This window comes from Malaya genurostris, chromosome 2 (genome assembly GCF_030247185.1).
Source record: "Malaya genurostris strain Urasoe2022 chromosome 2, Malgen_1.1, whole genome shotgun sequence".
Classification (NCBI taxonomy): domain Eukaryota; kingdom Metazoa; phylum Arthropoda; class Insecta; order Diptera; family Culicidae; genus Malaya; species Malaya genurostris.
Window position 1 is genome coordinate 133,550,294 of NC_080571.1, and position 24,064 is coordinate 133,574,357.

General features: G+C 34.5%; 1 protein-coding gene across 9 annotated transcripts in view; it reads right to left on the reverse strand.

Moving 5' to 3' along the window:
• The window catches only part of LOC131432440 (apoptosis-inducing factor 3), a 138,139-nt gene extending 114,075 nt beyond the window's left edge, over positions 1-24,064 (reverse strand). For 2 of the 9 annotated variants that reach the window (XM_058598709.1, XM_058598708.1), the window contains exons 1-2: positions 22,940-23,092; positions 3,583-3,711 (exon numbers count right to left, since the gene is read on the reverse strand). In XM_058598709.1, the coding sequence (XP_058454692.1) occupies positions 3,583-3,711; positions 22,940-22,997 (187 nt within the window). In that variant the 5' untranslated portion in view covers positions 22,998-23,092. Of the gene's footprint in view, positions 1-3,582; positions 3,712-22,939; positions 23,115-23,950 lie in introns of those variants that run through there. The other 7 variants (XM_058598712.1, XM_058598711.1, XM_058598710.1 and 4 more) reach the window with 6 other exon arrangements.

The following is a 24,064-nucleotide window of genomic DNA, read 5'->3' on the forward strand; positions in this document are numbered from 1 at the left end:
GATTGCATAACCTTTCTATATGAGAAAGGCAAAACACTTAGTTCATATATATATATATATATATATATATATATATATATATATATATATATATATATATATATATATATATATATATATATATATATATATATATATATATATATATATATATATATATATATATATATATATATATATATATATATATATATATATATATATATATATATATATATATATATATATATATATATATATATATATATATATATATATATATATATATATATATATATATATATATATATATATATATATATATATATATATATATATATATATATATATATATATATATATATATATATATATATATATATATATATATATATATATATATATATATATATATATATTGATTGAAACAAACTAATCCACTAAGATAATCATCATGTTTCAAGAAGCAATATTTGCAATATGAACCCAGATTTTCTTTTGTCACTATTTTAATAAAAAAATTCGTTATCTAAAACCCAAATTTGGTTTATTTTTACAATATTTTTCTCTGTGTGAAAGAGAGCTCATACACTGAAATGAAAATTTTATTTATAATGCAGAATATAATTTATAGAACTTATATGGAAACTTATAATCTTTATTTAAAGTGTACGTTAAACCTAAATAGACGTTACCATAATGAAAGTTATAAGAATATCCCATATAATGTATATGGAAATTCGATGAAACCTAACTCGTTACATAATTTATATTCATTGGATATGTCTTATGAATCGTACCCAGATGGTATTTCACAAAAGACATATGACAACTTATGACATTTAAGGGCTGAGGACAATACCGTAAAGTGGTAGGTTTTTTGCTATTCTCCCGTTTCAAATTAAATTTTCTTGGAAACGGTGCAGAATACAGAAAAACCTACCAGACAATGTCTTCGAAATTTAGTTGAGAATATTCTGTGAAATTTTCAGAATGATTAATTGAATTTAGCGGTCGTGTTGTATTTTGTTCTGACTGAAGAACTGCTGGAAATTGGAACGCTCGGAAATGCATACCTCTACTTGTTCATCGAATATCTCGGCTTTGAAGGCTTGTATCATAAATCTACCATGAAAAAGTCTAGATAATTTAGTTTAGATGCGATTAGTACATAAAACATATATGTTATCGCGATAAAAATAAAGTCTTGTATTTTTTTGTGAAACAAAGTCAGTTTCAATGCATCCACCATTTTTTTTTCGCTTTGGTTTCCTGATAGCATAGAGAGAGAATATTTTTTCATTGTTCATTGGAATCATGTAATGTCCAACCCATACGATAGATTAATGTGATAAAACTTCTCATCAAAATAACCGGTACAGTTTGCTCATATACGAGAGAGTACAAGAGAAATACGATGCGCAAAGGGAATTGAGCGAGCCACGTGGTCGATTTAAAACTCAACACGTGGCCCTGTGTCATCAGACCTTAATGGAACTCTAAATGATGTTCAATACATTTTATATCTACATAATCTTTATGATATTGATAAAAATACCATATACAAATTATGCCAAAAGTCGATAAAACTTAAGCCAATATAATTTTAATATTCATTACATTTTTCTATTAATCGCATGCTGATTATGTTTAGGAAGAAAACGAGACACTGTTCTCTTAAGCTGAAGAAAATAACAAGAAATAATTTTTCAACTTAGACATATAATGGAGTTTGTTTTTACGAAAGAATAGTTGTGAATCGTACTGCTTGAAGCTGAAGAAGGAGTTGTGTCCTCGATATTCATCAACTGCTCCAGACAGTTTTTTTTAGGAAGTTCCGTTATTTTAAATCGCTGACAAGACAGCTCATTAAATTTCGTTAAAGAATATACCCTAACGGATTATGAAATAAATACCCGGTACGTCTCATCATTCTGTATGTCTAATAAAAGAATTTAAATTATTTATTTATAGTTTCGGGATCCTACTTCTTCGCAAATATCATAACGACTAGTATAGCTCAAATCCTCGATAAAAGAAGTAGTTTCCGATTCGTCTGGTAACAGTAAATATCCGATGAAATCAGCCAGTTCCAAAGAAGTAAGTGTAGTTGAAATATTAAAATAAATATTCATTATGAAACTTTTTACATACGAAAAATATAACAAATTTTGATAAGACAATTATTTTTATTGTTTTTTATTCCTTCAAGCACCATTATCCCTGTATTTTAATTAATTTGAATCTTATATGTATCACTTATTCAATCAAATAGCAATCATTTGATCTATATATAACTGCTATATAGAACTAGGATGACCTCCATCAAAAGTTATATATAAATTTTATGAAACTAGTCATATGGTATAGATAAACCTATCTATATTAATTCGAAGTGAATATAATATGCGCTTCATAAATTGTTTCAACGTATGTTGTGTGGATATCTAGTAATGGTTATAGGGCGCGCCAATAAATTTGATTCAGACTGGAAATTTCATTCGTTATATGAAAATATTGTAAAAATAACGTTACGAAGAGTTTTATGTTTCATAAGATTATCTTATATATTTAACATGATGTTGAATACTCTTTGTAGCTATCAATGGAAATGCTAATAGTGAAAAATCATTAGAATATCATATAATGTGAAAATGAGAATTTAGCTGTGTACGAAAAAAAATATTACGTTCTTTCCTATTGTTCATTATATCTGTTTTATGTTATTGTTATTTTAATTTATTAAATCTGTATACATTCTGAATTCTGTATGAAATCTGTATGTATGTGAAAATCTGTACACTCAGAAAAATCCTCACTTCAATGCTACGTGAAAACGTATGTGATTTTTATCCATAGAACTTTTCTTGTAATACTCATGTGAAGTATAGATAGCACAGAATGAACTCATGAACTCTTAGTCCACATTTGTATCACGTCATATCTACGTAACTTTTTCGTAGATTCTATAGAATACTTTTGTGAAACTTATACAAAGTTCATTTAAATTGTGCTGTAAAATTTATTTCATCTGAACTTACTTTTTACCAGAATTTTACTTAATAGTCACATTATTTTCATGTAATTGTTACTATAAAGTTCTATATTGAATCCTAATAATGTATATTGGTACTAAAAACTAATAGATTACATAGTCTGTTGGACATAACATTGCGATAAATTTTGTTCCCAAGCAGATATTCTGAAAATTCTACTTTTAAATTCGTTTCTGTTGAATCACTGGTGAAAAATATCAAAAATACAGAATGCATTGTTCTAAATCCCTTCTCCGAATCTGACAAACTGAAGCAAACATTGTTCCCTTTAAGGAATGCATTCAGCTGGAACTAGTAGTTCAAAATGTGATTGATGTGCTGGAACACAATCTAGAGGTTTTGACTTTTGAACTCCGCTGTAGATAAAAACAAAATTTTCGGTTAACTTTTGAAAGACGCATCAGCAAATGACGATTTCTCGTCTTTTTTTTCTCCTGCAAGTTCAAGTACCAACTGATAGTTTATGTTTTCATGTTTAGTTCATGCATTGTAAGAGAGGTGAATAAACAAAAAGAATCTGTCACGATAATTTAATAAATATACTTACTGTGTAGAATTTCTAAGGTATGAGGTAGAAAATCTGATTCAATCACTCCCACGAAGAATCTTGCAGCCATTGTGTTCGAAACTTTTTTATTATATGCTTGACACTTAGTATTGCCGCAATTGTCAGGAACTATACAGATTATTGACAAAACATATATACATCAATACAGTGACACTTCAAACTGACATGTTATGATATTTATCTATGTCATAAAGTTACACACTTTATTCTTATTTTAGAACCATTAGATATCAACAACTTAAGATTAAAATGTGATGATATTTGATTGAGCCATATGACGACACACTTAATTTTTATGCGTTAAAGTTTTGAAGCACAAAAGAAGCGTATTTGAAATGTTAGTGAGCTTAGAACTTGAAATGTGTTTAGAGAAACACATTTAAAAAAGTGTCGATTTTTAGCAGTGTGTATAAATAACACGTCTGGTTCGAATACACACTAAGAAAAATCCTCACATCAATGCTACGTGAAAACGTATGTGATTTTTATTCATTAGCTTTTCTTGTAATACTTATGTGAAGTATAGGTGGAATAAACTCATGAGCTCTTAGTCCACATTTGTATCACGTAATCCCTACGTGACTTATTTTGTACTCTATAGAATAAATTTGTGAAATTTAAACGAAGTTCATTTAAATTGCACTGTAAAATTACTATTATATGAACTTTTTTTTTACCAAAATTTTGCGTAATAGTGACATTATTTTCATTTATTTGTTACTAAGTTCTATATTCAATCTTAATGAAGCACATGGATATTTTAAAATTTGTATCATTATGCGCGTATCATTCTACGGGTTGAGATGCATGTATTGCGATTGATGACAATTTTCTATGTACAGTTTCCTTAGAAGATTAATGTGCAGGAACACAGTCTAGAGGGTTTGCCTTTTGAACTGTAAGAAAAGTAAAGTTGAATTATGTTTCAGTTTCGTATTTTTGGTACACAGAACTCGCGTAATACCGATTGATCATGAAAATAAGTTGTTGAGGGTTGGTTTCACAGAGCCATTTAGTAAACTCGATAACATTTGCTACATTTGCAATACAACTATACTTCTGCTAGGTATCTAATACAGTGGCGTACTGAGGAAATTTAACGCCCGGGGCAAAATAAGATTTGCCGATTTACCGCCCCCATCGCTGGTTTAGCTAAACTCCGGGAAGATCATTAGAACGAGAAAACCTCGCCCCCCTTAAAACGTTGCGCCCGGGACGAATGCCGGGGGACCTTAACTGTAGATGAAACTAATGAGCAATTATTTACCTTAAAATCACTGTGATAAAAAATACGGTAGAAGGGTAAAAAAAGGATTAGGCCTACTTGAGAAAACAAACTGATTTAAGTACGATTCAGACGGTCCGACTTCTCCCGTCACCGTCACCGGAACGTCAACGTCCGTCACCGTCATTCTGATTCACACGATCCGGTTTCCTATCCGTGTCCGTCATGTCATTTTCTTACACGCAGAATTTGAAGAACTTAGTTTCGCACAATTCTTTTCCACTAATACAAAATCTGGGAGCTTTTTAAGCCAATCGATCTGTTGTTTTCCTACCTTTCAATCGAATAAATAACTTTCAAAATTACCTAGACAGAGAGGAAAAAACAAAACAATCAGTTCCACTCAACAATGTAACGTACTTTGCAAATCTACTGATAACTTTAATTACTTGTATGTGGTATGTTTTGTTTAAGAGTGGGATTTTGACACCGAATACATACATAACAAACGTCAGCTCAATACCGTAATCATATGAATCGTGCATGTGTGCGATAATCACAGTCCTTCAAATATTCTTTCGGAGAAATGTCGACGGAGCTTGCCGTTAACGGACGTTGACGTTCCGGATCTCTGCTGGATCTCTGTGAATGCGCAAAGGGAAAACTCATTTGACTAATTTTGACGGAGGCTGACGTTCCGGTGACGGAAGAAGCCGGATCGTCTGAATTGTACATTAGGGTAGTTTCATCAAACAAACTGTTTTGATGAAACTGTGTTGGTTTCGCGATTAACAACAGGGATTTGAGCAAAACTCATATAAAAACCAGGTTCGGAACTGACTTGATTTCAGTTCAACAACGTTGAAACAAAGTTCGAAACAAGCTTCAAACAAACGGTTTGATAGCAGTTAGGGTGGAAACTTTATTTGGTTTGGCATCAAGCGAAAACGACATTAGACACGCTTTCTGGAAATTCGAAAATACGCATAGAGGGAAATATTTTTATCAAATCCAAGATTCTCTGAAGAATGTAGCATTGTTTTCCAACAAGGGCTGGGGTTCATTAGAAGATTGATAGTACCTATTATCTTTCTCCGGACAATACCAGCCCAGATACCGTGTGGAATCCGGCAAAAAAAACCTAACCAAGAATAGATCCACTTTTCCAGGAGTTTTCTTTTAACTTCATTTATCAGATTTTTTCAACGTTTCACATCTGATCACTCTATTTCACTAAATTATCTCTGCATTCCATTTCATTCCACTTATCGATTTCCGGCTATCTTCTAAGAAAAGTTTTGTGGTATTTTGGCATTAAAAATGCCTTACTCTTCACTATACGAGGCTGTATGTCAATTTAAAAGAATGCAAAACTAACCGCGTATCCTTTTCTGTCACAATTTTGAACGCTTATAATTCAGTCATTGCATACCATTGAAAACTTGGTTCGACTTGACCTTTTTGCCTTTCTCATATAGAAAGGTTATGCAATCACTGTGAAAACAGACTTTTGAACCGAGGCCCGGAGGTTACAATTCCTTTTTAATTTGCTAATATAGGAGGCTAGGTCCGACAAATTTGTAATTTATTTTTATTGAAGCTATGAAGTTCGAAGATATCTGATTCTTCTCGAAATTTCAGTACGAGACAATTGCAATGGCCTGGTCTGAAATGTATCGACGATCTCCGGTATGCAAGAGTCATTTTTAATAATAATAATAATAATAATAATAATAATAATAATAATAATAATAATAATAATAATAATAATAATAATAATAATAATAATATAAAATAATAATACTAATAATAATAATAATAATAATAATAATAATAATAATAATAATAAGAATAATAATAATAATAATAATAATAATAATTAGAGTGCCTATAACCAGAGTGACGACATCTCATCCGTAATGTTGGCAACAATTCAAAACATTCCATTAGCTCTACATTGAATTGACAGGTCGTTTGCTCGTTTGGAACTGGTAGCTGTCATTCCAAACGAACAGCTGTCGCCACTCTGATTATAGTCACTCTAATAATAATAATAATAATAATAATAATAATAATAATAATAATAATAATAATAATAATAATAATAATAATAATAATAATAATAATAATAATAATAATAATAATAATAATAATAATAATAATAATAATAATAATAATAATAATAATAATAATAATAATAATAATAATAATAATAATAATAATAATAATAATAATAATAATAATAATAATAATAATAATAATAATAATAATAATAATAATAATAATAATACAGATTAATAATAATAATAATAATACAGATTAATCTGTACAAATATGTATGTATAAATAAAATACAGATTAACCTGCATATATGGCAACCCTGTTTCGCATGGCATATTTTCACACGACCCCATACTAGTATAAAGATGTGTTCAACATCATCACTTTCGCTTTCGCATTGCCGTTCGTAATTGAATGTGTTAGTGACGGTACAAATCTGCCTTTCTACCGGTTTTCGGTGCCATCGTGCTGACGGTGTCTCGTACATTCAGAGTAGTTGCTTTAACTTAAGGTGACCGTGGACAGAAGCCAAGGAAAATAAATGTAAAAGTATTGGTGAAACAATACTTTTTCATATAGTAATAGTACAGGGTGATTTTTTTAAGAGCTTGAGAACTTTTTTAAACAATAAAACGCATAAAATTTGCAAAATCTCATCGGTTCTTTATTTTAAACGTTAGATTGGTACATGACATTTACTTTTTGAAGATAATTTCATTTAAATGTTGACCGCGGCTGCGTCTTAGGTGGTCCATTCGGAAAGTCCAATTTTGGGCAACTTTTTCGAGCATTTCGGCCGGAATAGCCCGAATTTCTTCGGAAATGTTGTCTTCCAAAGCTGGAATAGTTACTGGCTTATTTCTGTAGACTTTAGACTTGACGTAGCCCCACAAAAAATAGTCTAAAGGCGTCAAATCGCATGATCTTGGTGGCCAACTTACCGGTCCATTTCTTGAGATGAATTGTTCTCCGAAGTTTTCCCTCAAAATGGCCATAGAATCGCGAGCTGTGTGGCATGTAGCGCCATCTTGTTGAAACCACATGTCAACCAAGTTCAGTTCTTCCATTTTTGGCAACAAAAAGTTTGTTAGCATCGAACGATAGCGATCGCCATTCACTGTAACGTTGCGTCCAACAGCATCTTTGAAAAAATACGGTCCAATGATTCCACCAGCGTACAAACCACACCAAACAGTGCATTTTTCGGGATGCATGGGTAGTTCTTGAACGGCTTCTGGTTGCTCTTCACTCCAAATGCGGCAATTTTGCTTATTTACGTAGCCATTCAACCAGAAATGAGCCTCATCGCTGAACAAAATTTGTCGATAAAAAAGCGGACTTTCCGAATGGACCACCTAAGACGCAGCCGCGGTCAACATTTAAATGAAATTATCTTCAAAAAGTAAATGTCATGTACCAATCTAACGTTTAAAATAAAGAACCGATGAGATTTTGCAAATTTTATGCGTTTTATTGTTTAAAAAAGTTCTCAAGCTCTTAAAAAATCACCCGTTATTTGCGAGTAGAGAGGAATGAAATATCAATATTCGTGTACTTAAAGGAATACAGGTGCAAGAACAAAATGTAAACATTGAAACTATTCAAATCACCTAGCAGAACAGAGTAGACTTATCTCATCTTCATGCTCATTCTGGAGTTAACAAATTGCAATCATGCGACCAAAAGAATGTAATGATTGTGCCAAAGAAGATAGTTTACTGTTTGCCTTCGCTTGGTTCTTGGCATTTTTCTTATATTACATAGTAAAAAGGAGGCTGTTACAATATATTTTTAAACAGCAACCTTCCTCTGACATGTTACATATGAAGCTCCCATATTCAAAAAATACAAACCTCACCCAGAGGACATTCAAGTGGCACTTGACGAGAGGGCTTGATGACAAATCGGCTGTTTGCTCTGAAAACATTTATCATGCAAATTTGAAGATATAACACAGACTAACAGACAGGACACTCAAATTAGATTTTTCAATCATTTTAACGGTCATTTCGAATATTCCTTTATTTGGGACAGTACTCACATGTGTCATGATGGCGCCACGTTACCCTATCAAAAACATCCTGTCTGTCATCTAGACTGTGTTTATTTTTTTCATTTACCAACAGAGTTGCCATTCATACAGAATTACCTGTAATGTATTGATTTGTATACGTCCATGCGAATTTCATGCAGGATACAGATTTAATACATATTGCCAAAACTATATACATAATTGTGCCTACTTCTCATCCTCCAACGCAATACAAAGACAAACCCGTTTTGTTACAATATTTACTTACTTCTGGTCTGTCGCCACTTAATTTCGGGTGAAAACTACCAACACAATAAAAAATAGTCTAGATGAACAACGTTGAGTCAAATAAATGGTTACCTTCCAACATCGCGAAAAAGTTAAATATATTATCAACGTAATCCAATAATTTATTGTTACGATTCATTTTCCATATTATAATGAAATCAGGCATCCCTGCAAGCAGCTGATCGGTGTTGACAAACGAGGGGAAACCAACTAGTAAAAAAACTTGTACATAACACAAGGGGTGTACAGATAGTAAATAGTTCGCGCAGTACAATATAGGTGGATCTAGTGCATCACGAAAAATTATTTTTATAAGAATTTACTACTACTGTCATGTCTGTTAGTCTGTGGATATAATTTCATATTTTGACGAAAATATTTTAAAAACTTTACCTATTGGTACCAAATTATTGCATCCAGTACAGTTTCTAAATTCCGTGGTATTGTTTTGAACCGGCACTTCTGGCAGTTCTTCCACTGTTTGAACTGATGGGTCCCGCACATACTCACTACCCAAAACACACTCTATCAACGTATACCATCTATTTTTCTATTGATTTTCGCGAATGAGCGCTGCTTTCCTCTTCTTAGATTGACGAGGCATTTCGAAAAGATTGCAATACTTGAATTGTTTGTTTTTTTTGCATCCCATAGCGACGGTAAATAAGACAATAGGGTTGCGGATAACTTAGAGGGGAAGCAATGTTTGAAATGGAAATAAGGGAAATGTTATCGTTTTTTTTATAAATATTGAAATTTTAGATGGTGACGTACGAAAGTAATTTTGATCCGTAATTCTAACTATATCAACGTGCAACTTATTGAAAATAATACCATTTTTAGTGCATTGCAAGGTTTTTTGTCGTGAATACGACTTACTTTACTATGGGGTGTCTTTTCAAAATTTACCCTCTGAGAGAGTGATAAGTTTTTGATCATGAATATCTCTTGTTGTATATAACGAATCAAGATAATTTTTGCTACATTCCATCGGGAATATGATCACAATTTTATGATAAAATTTTCAGTTGTGTGACATAATCTCAAATAATTCAAAATTAAACTTTTCGGAAATGTTTGGTATAAACGAGTATCAAAGAGGATAATTCATAAGGCGCGTTTGCTTTTCTCGTATTTTTAACGCTCATAGCTCAGTGATCTGTGAAGGAATTTATATAATCTAACTATCAATAGAATCGATATTTTTCAACTTAAACGTGTATAGCAAAAGCATTGAAGAATTTCAATAGTACACTATTGAAAAACCTGTTTCATTTGACTCATGTCAACACCAGCCAATCAGAACGCGTTCTGAAGAAGAGAACAAAATATCTGCTGCTGTACAACAAATGTTGAACGAAAAATGTTCCGAAAAGTGATGAATATCGTAGTAAGTTCCTCAATTTGGTACTTCTGAATGCTAGAAACGAATCCCTACAGCATATTGATAGTTTCTATCAATAAATTATGCAAATCCGAAATGAAATAATCAACATTAAAATTCTGTATGCGGCTATTTTTATAGCCGTTAGGACCGCCCATTAGTGAAAAAGCTACAAACGAAATCAGGTAGAAACAAGCCTCTCAACAAAACTTAAATCGGGATGTCAGGTTCACAGATTAATCTGTGTTTCACAGATTTTGAATTTTCTGCACAGATTTTGAAAATGACACAGATTTTCACAGATTTCTGAAAATGATCACAGATTTTCACAGATTCTTGAATAAATCACAGATTTTCACAGATTTTGGAAATCGAGCACAGCTTAGCACCAAAAAGTACACAGAGCGGTAGAGGCAAAAGGTGCAGAGCGTGTTAGCAGTGAGACCTTTTTTTTTGCTGACCAAATTGATTTTCAACTGCTATTGGGGTACGGAAAACAAGATTTTCACAGACTGGTTTTGGGTTTGATCACAGATTTTTGAAAAAATGACCTGGTATCCCTGCTTAAATCAGTTTGGATTCTATCGCCACTGCGAGCAGATGTGTTTTGTGTCGTCTGCACAACTAGTTTCGCTTTCGACAAGAGCGATTACGTCATAGTTGCCAGTCATAAGCATTGGTGAAAAAACAACGGTGGAGAGCATTACACAAAATCAGCCGTTCTAATGGCACTAAAAGTTTTCTAAAGAACTATTAGGATTTGCTGTTCGCAAATCGAAAGGAAATATCCTCAGTTTAGTGCAAATCTAGAACAGTTTGGTTATATTTTTGCACGTTTCGCTGTGTGAAATTCACAGTAATCGAGATCAAGTGAAGCCTTCTTTGTGTTTGCAAAAAATGTTCCAGAGTTTAATGTTGTAGAGAATTACGCAATTTGACCTTTCTGAATGCTAGAAACGAATCCCTTCAGCATATTGATAGTTACTTTCAATAAATTATGCAAATCCGAAATGAAATAATCAACATTGAAATTCTGAATGCGGCTATTTTTATAGCCGATAGGATCGCCCATTAGTGAAAAAGCTACAAACGAAATCAGGTAGAAACAAGCCTCTCAACAAAACTTGAATCAGTTTGGATTCTATCGCCACTGCGAGCAGATGTGTTTTGTGTCGTCTGCACAACTAGTTTCGCTTTCGACAAGAGCGATTACGTCATAGCTGTCAGTCATTAGCATTGGTGAAAAAACAACGGTGGAGAGCATTACACAAAATCAGCCGTTCTAATGGCTCTAAAAGTTTTCTAAAGAACTATTAGGATTTGCTGTTCGAAAATCGAAAGGAAATATCCTCAGTTTAGTGCAAATCTAGAACAGTTTGGTTAGATTTTTGCACGTTTCGCTGTGTGGAATTCACAGTAATCGAGATCAAGTGAAGCCTTCTTATTTTTTGCGAAAAATGTTTCAGAGTTTAATGTTGAAGAGAATTACGCAATTTGACCCTTATGAATGCTAGAAACGAATCCCTACAGCATATTGATAGTTTCTATCATAAATTATGCAAATCCGGAACGCCTATTAGTGAAAAAGTTACAAACGAAATCAGGTAGAAACAAGCCTCTCAACAAAAAGTGAAGCCTTCTTTGTTTTTGCGAAAAATGTGCAAAAGGGGAATGCTTGCATAATTCATACAATTGATCAACTAATTGATATTCGGGTGTGTTAAGGAACATGTCAGTTGTTTTCGTATTCACGACATCCAGTTATGTCTCTGACATTACCCACCCGCCTTTTTTTCTCTAATTATGTATGGCATCACTGCCAATATAAAAGGATGGTATTACCAATACTAAAGCAGGCCGGCAAACTTTTTATCGTGGATTTTTGTAAAATTTTCAAAACCAGAAAAGTGAGTTATTCAAAGGTTTTATAATAAAATGTTTTGATCAGAGGATAAGTTTACCGGTGAAGAACAACTCAAAAGTGTTTCATAAAGCTTACTTATGTCACAGAGCTATAAACAGCAGTTGAAATCTTGAGGTGAGTTAAAAATAATAACATTCTAAGAAAAATCCTTCTAATGAAGGTCCGAAAAAGTTTTGCAAAAATCATTCTTCAGAGTTTATAGTTTATCTAAACATATATCAATGCGATGAGTGATTATGTCACCAAATTGCAGTAGCAATTCTACGCAACATGTTTACTCCTACGCGTAAAAATAATGTGATTCATGGTTTGTTTACATCAAGAGCAAGGCAAAATAGCGGAAGGTGAAGTGGGAGGGTAGGTGGTTTCTTGGTTGCCATTTGTGGCTCGCTTCCATGGTCACCTTAAATGACGCTATTTCTCACATCACATTTCATTTTATACCTGCTACTGGCAGCAATGTATGGACAACCCCTTTGTTAAAATTCCTTTTCTGTACGCAGAACGAGAAACAGTGAGACGATATAAAAGAAAGAGTTAGCAGAGCGGCAGCTAGTAATACTGAATTGGCTGTGTAGCTGTTAACAGCATCTTGTGGAATTTTGACGCAGAAACACGCACACAGGAGGAACAGTTAAGGGCAAAGCAAAGTCCCGCTCAAACCGTGCTGGTCTGCAGTTCCCAGTTGGCGGCAGAATCCATCGTTTGCCTCGGAAGGGGAACTATGCCGAGCGTGTCGGTGCTGGTGCATCGGTCTATCTAGCGGGAGTGATGGAGTACTTAGCTGCCGAAGTGTTGGAATTAGCCGGTAATGCTGCCCGTGACAACAAGAAAACGAAAGTCATTCCTTGCCATCTGCAGCTGGCCATCCGTAACGACGAGGAGTTGAAAACACCGTCCTTTTCAGGACGACCACATCACTGTGATAAAGAAATATTTAAGATTGCTTTAAGTTTAGTCAGTTCTGATACGCCTGGAAAGTAGAATGCGCAAATTAAGTGGAAACCTTTGTTCTAACAATTTGTATAAAGTATACTAGTATAAAGATGTTTCTAAATCAAAATTTTCTTTTTCGTATTGCGAGACAGCGTTACTGTCGTAATTGAATGTGTTAGATATCACGATCAAAAAACGCCCCATACTAAAGAATTCACGACAAAAATACATATTGATCTGTATACGTGGCAACTCTGTTTCGCACGGAATATTTGTATACTAGTATAAAGATGTGTTCAACATCATCACTTCCACTCAGTGATGTCAACTTTCTCTGAAGTAAAATCCGTAGATTCGGTTTTAAGTGTACCTATACTCGTATATTTAAATTCAACAGCTTGCAGCTCTAAGCCATAAACACAGGAATTCAAAAATCTGTGACGAATAGATGAACTTCAATTAATAAATTCTGAAGTATTGATTTTAACATCAGACGAAAAATAAAACATTTCCATTTTAATTAATGTTATGAATGACTGTTGAGAGATTTATTGGCCGTTATCAGAAGTGCGCGATTTTATGATTCTCCGTAGATATCTAGAGAGAAATAATGCGAAATCTGAAGATTTCCGGAAAAATCCGTAGATTTTAAAAGTCTCTTCCGTAGATCCGTAGAATACACTACAATCCGTAGATCTACGGATAAATCCGTAGGGTTGGCATCGCTGTTCCACTTTCGCATTGCCGTTCGTAATTGAATGTGTTAGTGACGGTGCAAATTATTTAAACTCTCGTGTGTGTCTTGTTTCGGCAACAGTTGCTCGGAAAATGGTAGGAAAGTGACAAAATTCAACTAGTTCTTTATGATTATCTTTAGTACTAAAAAGTGCTTTTGAATGGGCCTTGCAGGACTTTTTGGCTGCCTTTCTACCGGTTTTCGGTGCCATTCTCCCATCACATTTCATTTTATACCTGCTACTGGCAGCGGCGTATGGACAACACCTTTGCTAGAATTCCTTTCCTGTACGCAGAACGGGAAACAGTGAGACGACAGGTCCTCGATGTTGCTCTCGTGTGTCTTGTTTCGGGAACAGTTGCTCAGCAAATGGTAGGAAAAATGAATCACTTAACTTTTATATGGATGCTCTTGTATAGATGCAGACATCTCGCGTTCTGATTGGCTGGTGCTGTCATGGGTTAAATGAAACAGGTTTTTCAATAGTGTACTATTGAAAAACTTCAATGTTGTTGCAATACACGTTCAAGTTGAAGATTTTCGATTCTATTGGTAGTTAGATTATATAAATCCTTCTACAGATCACTGAGCTATGAGCTTTCAAAATACGAGAAAGGCAAACGCGCCTTATAAATTATCCTCTTTGCCACTCGTTTGTACCAAACATTTAGGAAAAGTTTAATTTTGAACTATTTGAGATTATGCCATACAACTGAAAATTTTAATGTGGAACACATTTTTGTTTTCTATATAAGGGTGCAAATTAGAAACTCAAAAAAATACACGTAGAAATGTGGTCAGGTTTTGAACAATTACAGCTCAGTCAATTTTTTTCCCTTTATGGGCTACTCTGGCCGAGGGGGGTGGTTACAACGATCCGCACTTTCCATACCGGACGAACTAGGCTATGGTGCCCAAATGAACACTAGTAACGAAGGAGGAAACCGGCCTATCATTGATAGGTTCCCTCCAGCATATAACCCAAGCGACAGATTCCTTTACGGTTATCAATTTGCAACGAAAGATACGAATATCTTCTATTGCAAGTTCGCCAGAGAGTTTGTCACTTGGGCAGGAAGTGTGTGCTTCACCCTGTAACCAGTCAATCATTGAGCCGTGCGTCTGTATCGTATTGGTATTTTGTCATCCTATCAACTGCTTCTGTGTCTTAAATGTCCTCGTCGATGAAGCTTTACAAAATTTCGCATTGTATCCGCTTCGGTCTTGGCCTTGCTTTCCTAAATAGTTTTGTATGTCTGAAGCGGTACTTACGATTATTACTTTAAAGATCCTAAATCAATGTAGATATGTTTGGTCTACTAACACTATCCAATCTAATATATTCTGATTGTTTCTAACTTTGTCGATGTTACGTTACGTTTCCTTTTGCCCCATTGCATTGATTTTTACTATACCGGAAGAACCTGTTAATATCATAGGCTAATAGATTATCAAGAATAAAGGAATAATAATAAGATTGACAACAATAATAATAATAATAATAATAATAATAAAAGTGATTTTAAAAAATAGTGTTGCACTCACCTTTCTCCTTCAGCACACCACAACTTACCGAAAGCAAAGACATCATATTAACAAGATATCCAGCTCTCACATTTCCCGAACATCCTTTTTTGCGAGCATGTCGCCCTCAGGTGAGTCCGCATCGAATCTCACACATAGAAGTAGGGGAGAGAAATGTCAAATTCGTACGCGCCAAAATAGCAGGGCTGCGCACCCATACAATTGACATGACATGTTGAATGAGACGCCGTGCGATGGCGTTGCTGAACTGAAGATTGAGATCGCTCCAAGCTGACAGGGTCTGCCGAAAGTTAGGTTGTTACCTAACATATTCATCCTTCATCATTATCGGGTACATTCTAGGGGTCTTCCTTCTCACATCTTCTTGGCCTTGAATCCTCGATGACAATCCTCTGCTTTAGCAGTCTCATTTAATTTAGTTTTTCATGATGCACAGAAAATAAAATAAAATCAGATGTTAGTGATTTCGTTAAATTATATACTGTAAGGGTGCGCATTTAACACTAGCTTGCCCAGTAAAGTCACACTATGTACACAATGGATGGATTGCTTAAAATTCTGTGATCTTTATTTAACTCTTAATTTAACTCTATAAGCACTAAGGCACTTTGCACCAGCTTTTAGTTATTCAGTCAGTTTTTTTTTGTTTTGACTTTCTTTCTTTCAATCATTTTGAATGCTTTTGAGCAATTTAGGTTTATACTAATTTTTGGGCCTTCTTGTGTTGAGCATCTAGGAATCAAGAACTACATGTATTTCGTGAAGAAATACTAGGTGTGATTAGATGAAATGGTCCACGTGAACCGTTCTCTTCCAGAAACACACATCTCACACTCTTAGTTAGAAGGTGACATTTGTGTCCAAGTTGAAGAAATCTAAGTACATTCAAACCTTTCCCGATTTGAGAGTGTATTTACACCTGATTAATCAGTTTCGCCGTCGTGACAATTTGTAAGCATTACCGATACCGAACCGGATCGGAAAGGTTTGAAAGTTCCTAAACGGTTCATAAGATATCAATTTACTCCTATTCCTGATAACACTAGTCCTCCTTTTTGAATTAAATTCACCAAGTTCAGGACGAATATGATATATTAACATTAATCCCAACTGGATCAAGATAATTCAAATTGGTGAATAATTCCAGGCATAAGAATGCTCGAAACCACCTAATGACCTATTGTCAATTTCAAGCAGTATTAGTCCTGTCCACTCCGAGATCGATCCAGATAACATAACAATTTTCATCTTTTTACTTTTATAAGCGAACGATCGATCGATCTCGGTATGGTCCGACTTTGTCAATACGAAGTATAAATTGACTCCCACCCCCATCCACTGAAGGGGGGTTCGCGCTCTGTAGCTCATCATCCAAAGCCTAGAGGAATTACAGCTCAGTCAATTTTGTATCAATTATTAAGGTAGCGCTTCGCCGTGGTCAGGTCGAAGCAAGACAACTCACTGCTTCCTCTTGCTTTGTCGCCGAAATTTCACCCTAAATTGCAAATTTCTAAAATACTAACCCGATTCACGAAAAATCAAAAACATACGATTGTAGGTAAATGATTTTACTATGCATTTGGCGAAAAATATCAGTTAGAAAGCTTTTCTTTCGCGAGATTTCGTGCGAGTTTTGTAAAATTTGGTTTTCTTTTTTCCTTTTCTCGCTATAAACAACTCGCATATGTAGGGATGTGCTACGTTTTCAACAAAGCGTCAAAGCTAGTAGCGATGAAAATCTTTACTGATTTCTGGTTCTACTGAAACATGAATAGAAATTATTTTACAAAGTAGTAACACTTACTTACATTTTCTACTCATCTATATTCAACGTTTACGCAGAGAGAACGGACAACGAAAACAAAAGAAATGTTGTTAGCGTCTACCGCATGTAGCATTTTGCACACCCCAATGCATGCGTTGACATTGTGTGCGTGCGAAAGAATAAGGAAAAACTCATTTATTTTTATAACTCGCACGAAATCTTTCGATAAAAATGTTTATCAGGCACAATTTATATACGAATCGATAGAAAAATTAATTATCTAGAATCGTATGTTCTTGGAATTTCCGTTTTCTTCCCCGTTTTCTCACAATTTTGGGTAAAGTGCGTGAAACCCCGAGATAGACAGCGAACTCCCGTGACCACGGCGAAGCGCTACCTTAATATCATGTCACCATTTGATTGGAAATATTTCTACGTATTGATTTGAATGTTCATAGCCATGTATTTTTAATTGTATATCATTGAAACGTTGATTAATAGCTAGCAGTGTACTATTTTGTCTGCAAAAAATCTCTGGCATACCGGATTTCCTTTCCAAAGTCGACGGTTTTGAAGGAGTAAGCGATATATCAAAGGCAAAGCAGCGCTCTGATTGGTTAATCGATGCAAAAGCGAGGCTGTAGGAAGCACGCGAATCAATCAATAGAAGCGAAATTATAGCTAACGTTTCGGTTCTACGCGTAGCTTGCTAGAGGTAGGTTGTTGCAGACAGCAAGACAAAAAGTGCCATAAAACGATTTGAAGCTTTAATTGGTATGCTCTGATCATGTGTCATGAAAGATTGGATGAAATCCCATGTTATGTCGTTTCGCCTGAGAAATTGACAACTACCCCAGGGTAAATTTTGAGTGCATAAGATTAATTTCTTATTTATATAAGATGAACTCGATTGATAATGAGAAAAAGTTAATCGTTTTAACCGAAATCGCAGAATGTTTGCATACAAAACTTGAACACAAGTTTGGCGAAAAGAAGCTTTAATATCGATATCTGTATCGCAAGCATGTACAAACATATAATTGCATACATTTGGGCTATTGATGTAATTTCGTCGGCTACAAAACAAATACAAATCACGACAAATATAGTCTATTCTGGGTTCGCGTGATCGGTGTTGGTTCATAATAAAGACTAAGCAGACTCTCGTGCATTTGCGGATTCAAAAGTGTGACGATTAATTGAAAATGCCGATCATTAGAAATTTTTGGTTGCCTTGTTCCACATCAATGGCTCGAACAACCCCATGGGGCTGATCCTTGTCGTTTTATGATAAAATTGTGATCATATTTCCGATGGCATGTCGCAAGAATTATGTTGATTCATTAGATACAACAGGAGATATTCACGAACAAAAACTTATTACTCTCTCAGAGGGTAAATTTTGAAAAGGCGCCCCATAGTAAACTAAGTCGTATTCACGACAAAAGTAGGGGAGAGAAATGTCAAATTCGTTCGCGCCAAAATAGCAGCACTGCGCACCTATACAATTGACCTATACATATATATACCTATACCTACACACTTAAAACCATTTCTTGAGCTCGGCATAATAAAATGCCGAAACTGATCAGCAACACGTCAATTTGCTGATTGCTCAGTAATCAATGCGCATATTTCTGAACTTCGTTAAATGCATTCACTGATATTTCGGTAAAATGCTTCACTTTGCCGAAATTTGGCATAATTGCTTGCTGAATTTATCAGTAAACAACAGATATGCCGACATCAGCAGAGACGTTTGCCGAGATTTTGGAATATGCGCTAGCTGTTGCCGAGATTCAGCACGACAGCTGTCATTTATTGCCGCGTTACACTTTCGCTTCGCATTGTGCGATTATTTTCTAATGAAATTCTCGAGTGAAAAAATGGATAATCTTCAAAGAAGCGTGGAACCACTTACAAGTAAAAATATTAAATAAATATAGTGACATGTTTCGCTTTATAAAAAGCGACTTTATCAGAGCACTCGCGATTATAAGGGAAAAACACCCAACACGGGGCTCAAAGCGTCCTCGAGACAAAACTTTGGAGGATTTGCGAAAAAATAACCCAATGCATGGAATAATTCAATAGATCAAAGTAAGTTTATTTTTTGAACAATACCGTATATGCATCATAAAATTTTGAACATTTTTATAAGCCAAAAATCAATATATATTTTTATTTTCATATTTCCAGCTCGACTCAAGGTTGTCGCATCTGGAAACGCCGCTTTTTTTATGCTACATGTTTTCAGGTAGAGGCTTTAAGCACAACTGGCAACAAATTTGTAAGCCTCCTTTAAATGTTAATAAAATGAATTTTTGATCCTGAATGGCGTGTTTATAATGTTGAGAAATTACAAACTAAATTAATTGACTAGATTTTTAATTACTGATGATTCGGTAATTAATTTTTTCATTTTTTCGTTTTATTGGATTGCCGAATATTCAGTGAACGTTTCACTGAGCAAGCAGTAAATCTTATGCTGACGATGTCGGCAATATTTGACGTTTGTCAAATTTGAGGGTGCCGAGATGCTCAGTAATTTTATTTTTGCCGAGATGATTGCTGATTACTCGGCTGTGCGAATCTCGGCATTTTTTTGCCGAGACTCAGCTAAAAAATTTAAGTGTGTATACGCACCTATACGGTGCCGGTGACGGAGATTGACTGTGACAAAAGAAGACGGATCGTCTGAATCGTACATAATGGTTATTTTGTGCTTGGTATGTTTCCTTTTCATTTATATTTTGTATTAATCGACGCCTTGGTTTTCAAAACCTCGTGCTTTATTCGATTGTGCTATTTGTCTACTCTAAAATGTTGGTCGTCTGTGACAGATATACATTTTTTGATGCTTTCGATGAACAATGAAATAACAATTGTAGCTAAGGAATTTTACCAGTTGAAAATGCAATTGGCCTCAATCCAACAGCCGATTAATTTTTCTTTTGGCTCTAATGCTAGTTAATTTCAATACAACAGACAGCGAAGGGGTTAAAACAACTGTCAAATTTTCTGGCAGCGATGCCAGGTGAAATTTTAGGCGTCTGCGTATTGGTAATAGTCCTAAGCGACCTCAATATTTAGAAGTATGACGAAAAAACCAAACGAAACCCCTACAGTAATAGCAAACGTCATTAAAATGGACGATTGTTTATAAAAATTTCGAAAATCTGCAAAAAAGTCGGCATAATTGCAAAGTCTGCTAAAAAACGAAATTGCAAATTCACCTACCAATCTGCAAACCTGGCATCAGTGGTTCTGACGCTCATTATTTCGCTATCCTGCGACGATTCCGTCGCATTCTATGTCCAGCTGAAAACCACTATAATGAACCAAGTAGAAGACCGTTCCATTACGTGATATCAGAGATGCCAGATATTTTCAGAGAAAATCTGTATTACCTTGTATGAAAAGCTGTATTTATCTGTATTCACAAATAAAATGAAATTTCTAGAATAAAATGATGTTGAACGCTATCTCAACAGATTATGGTTATAGAATGAGAGTTTCTATGAACATTTGTTTTTTATTTTCGTAGTTCACAAAAATATGTAAAGACGAAATTTAATATAAATGTTTTTTCAACCACAATTTAATTTCAATTCCATATACTTCTCTAGATTTAAAAGTTTATATGACTTAATATGACAGTCAGGTCATACAACTCTAAGACCGCAGACAGAATAAACACGAGAAGATGATCCGAGATGGTGGATGGCATTAGCAGTCCAAAAGCCAAAGGGCGATAAATCTGCTCAGCTTTCCCTCTGACAAGGTCCTTTTAATTTACTGTAAGTACATTACTCGCTTTGGTCAGTACCAAGTTTGGCTCTGCTTTCTCGTGCTCTACCGCCTTAGCCTAACAATAAAGCTTGAAACTTTTTTTTGTGTTGATCATCAAACATATGCACACAAATTTTTACTTTAATTTGTGATTTGTCCGTTGTTAAATAAACTTTCATCTCGTAACTGCAATCAAATACTAAAAGATAGCTCAGACGTAAAGTTTATTTTTTCTTCATTACTTCTTATGAAATCTGTATAAATCTGTATTAAATTTAGGGAATCTGTATAAAATCTGTATTCTGTATTAGATCTGTATGAGGATGTAAAAATCTGTATAATACAGATAAATCTGTATAAATGGCATCTCTGCGTGATATAGAGTTTCATGAACTTTTTTATGTCTTTCTCAACTGTTCTCTTGGCATTGCAGTGTTTTTATTGCATATATGTCTTCAATAATTGACACGATGCGGCTCGACAAAATTCACTGGGTTATTTCGACATACTCACACTAGCATTAACCTTTCAACTACTGAGAATAGCCACACCAACACATTGGCACGTGGATTAGACTATTTTCAGCAGTTGCGTGGCGAATGCTAGTGTGAGTATCTCGAAATAACCCAGTGAATTTTGTCGAGCCGCATCGTGCCAATTATTGAATACATATATGCAAAAAAAATACTGCAATGCCAAGAGAACAGTTGAGAAAAACATAAAACCGTTTCTAAAACTCTATAACACGTCCAGTAAAAAATAAACCTTTGATTTTACAGCATAAACAATTGATTTACAATTAGATATATGGGTTACAATACAAGTACAAGTGGTGTTTCAAACAATATGCACACTGTACATTTTATTGTTTTCCAAGAAAATATGTATGAGAAAACTTTAGGATTTGAATTGTTACAATACTTAACAACCTATACATTCTATTGTAAAAAGCATTTTCACAATTGATTGAATAGTGTATAACAATACATTAAAATATTTTTCAATGGTCAAAGCAAAATTGTGGCAGGTTTTGTAACAGCAAATCGTATTGTTTTTCTATAATACTTTTAATTCGGGGTAATGGCACTATCTTCTACTTGGTTCATAAGTTCATAGCTTACGAAACTCTATATGCATTTTCCGCAGTGTATGATTATGAGTCAAAAATGTTTTTACCTCAGTGTAAGATTGAACCCACACCAAACTTTGACTTCGGTTCGCACACATTCTAATTTCGTATATGAATAGAACTGTGCACTCTGCATCGCTGTGAGTAACAGAGACGTCAAATTGCTCAATATGATGTCGCAAGTGGCGCGCTTCATTCGTGTAGTGATGCACTAGTATGCGCACTAGTAGCGACGTTATGGATTGGCCAACAAATGTGATAAAAACGATTATCGCTGGTTGTATTTTTCAGACTTTTACAGCGACAATATAATCGAGTTGTGAAAATTACCATAAAAATTAGTCGAATGCTGTCATTTTTGGAAACAAAAGTTCAGCAATAGAACATTACACAGAGCTATAACTATATGAAAATAATAACAGGGCAATATAGTCTCAGTCACTTAGTTCTTTTACGACAGCAATAAAGAAGCAAAAGAATGTCTTTGCTGTAGATATGAATATTATACGTCAAACTTACTTGCAGCATTATCGTAAAATTTATTCAATGATTTTGTCTTTGAGGATACGCAACCCATAGTGAATACTCACTCGTAACTGATTCAAACTAAAGTTTAATATTTGTATGTAACCGAATCGCTACTTCCACCTTCAATGATTTCCAAAAACTAAACATTAGTGATAGAGATGTGCAGCGTTGCCAGATTTGTCTGGCAAACGCCAGATTTTCCTTGATTTGCCAGACACTCAAACTAACCAGATCTTTTGCCAGATTTTCCAAATTTTCCCAGACTTTTTATTTTTTCCTAGATTTAGTCAGATCTTACTAGATCTTTACGGTTTTGGTCTTTATACGATAGCTGAGGAGACCTTTTTTTTTGCTTACTGAAAATGAAACCCGGCAAAAATTTCCTTGTATATAGTAGACCCAGACAAATCCAGATAATTTTTTGAGTTTTGACAGATTTTGGAGAAAAAATAACCTGGCAACTCTGGAGATGGGCAATTCGCTCCTCAGCTGTTCCCAGAGTTGCCAGGTTATATTTTCAAAAATCTGTCAAAACTCAAAAATTAATCTGGATTTGTCTGGGTCTACTATATACAAGGAAATTTTTGCCGGGTTTCATTTTCAGTGAGCAAAAAAAAAAAAGGTCTCCCCACCTATCGTATAGAGGCCAAAACCGTAAAGATCTAGTAAGATCTGACTAAATCTAGGAAAAAATGAAAAGTATGGGAAAATTTGGAAAATCTGGCAAAAGATCTGGTTAGTTTGAGTATCTGGCGAAACGAGGAAAATCTGGCAACCTGGCAACCTGGCAACGCTGGCTGTTCCAGTGAATCCAAGTCCCTGCTAGGCCGCCATGTTTTCGTGACCATCATCTTTTCCGCAAAGACGAAAACAACGAAGAAGTATATAAGTTCGTTGTTGCTAAATATCTGTGATATTTAGCTGTGAAAGTTGATTTTTTTTATGTTTGATTATAAATGTGATATCGTTATGAAACGTGCGCTGCCAAATTGTAATACTTACTTTCACAATCAATGAAGTGTTGTATTTTACTTCATTTTGTTTACTTTGCTCTCACTGACTTGCTAGCTTTGATGGCCCCGAAGGACTGAGATGTTGGCTACGATAGCACTAGCT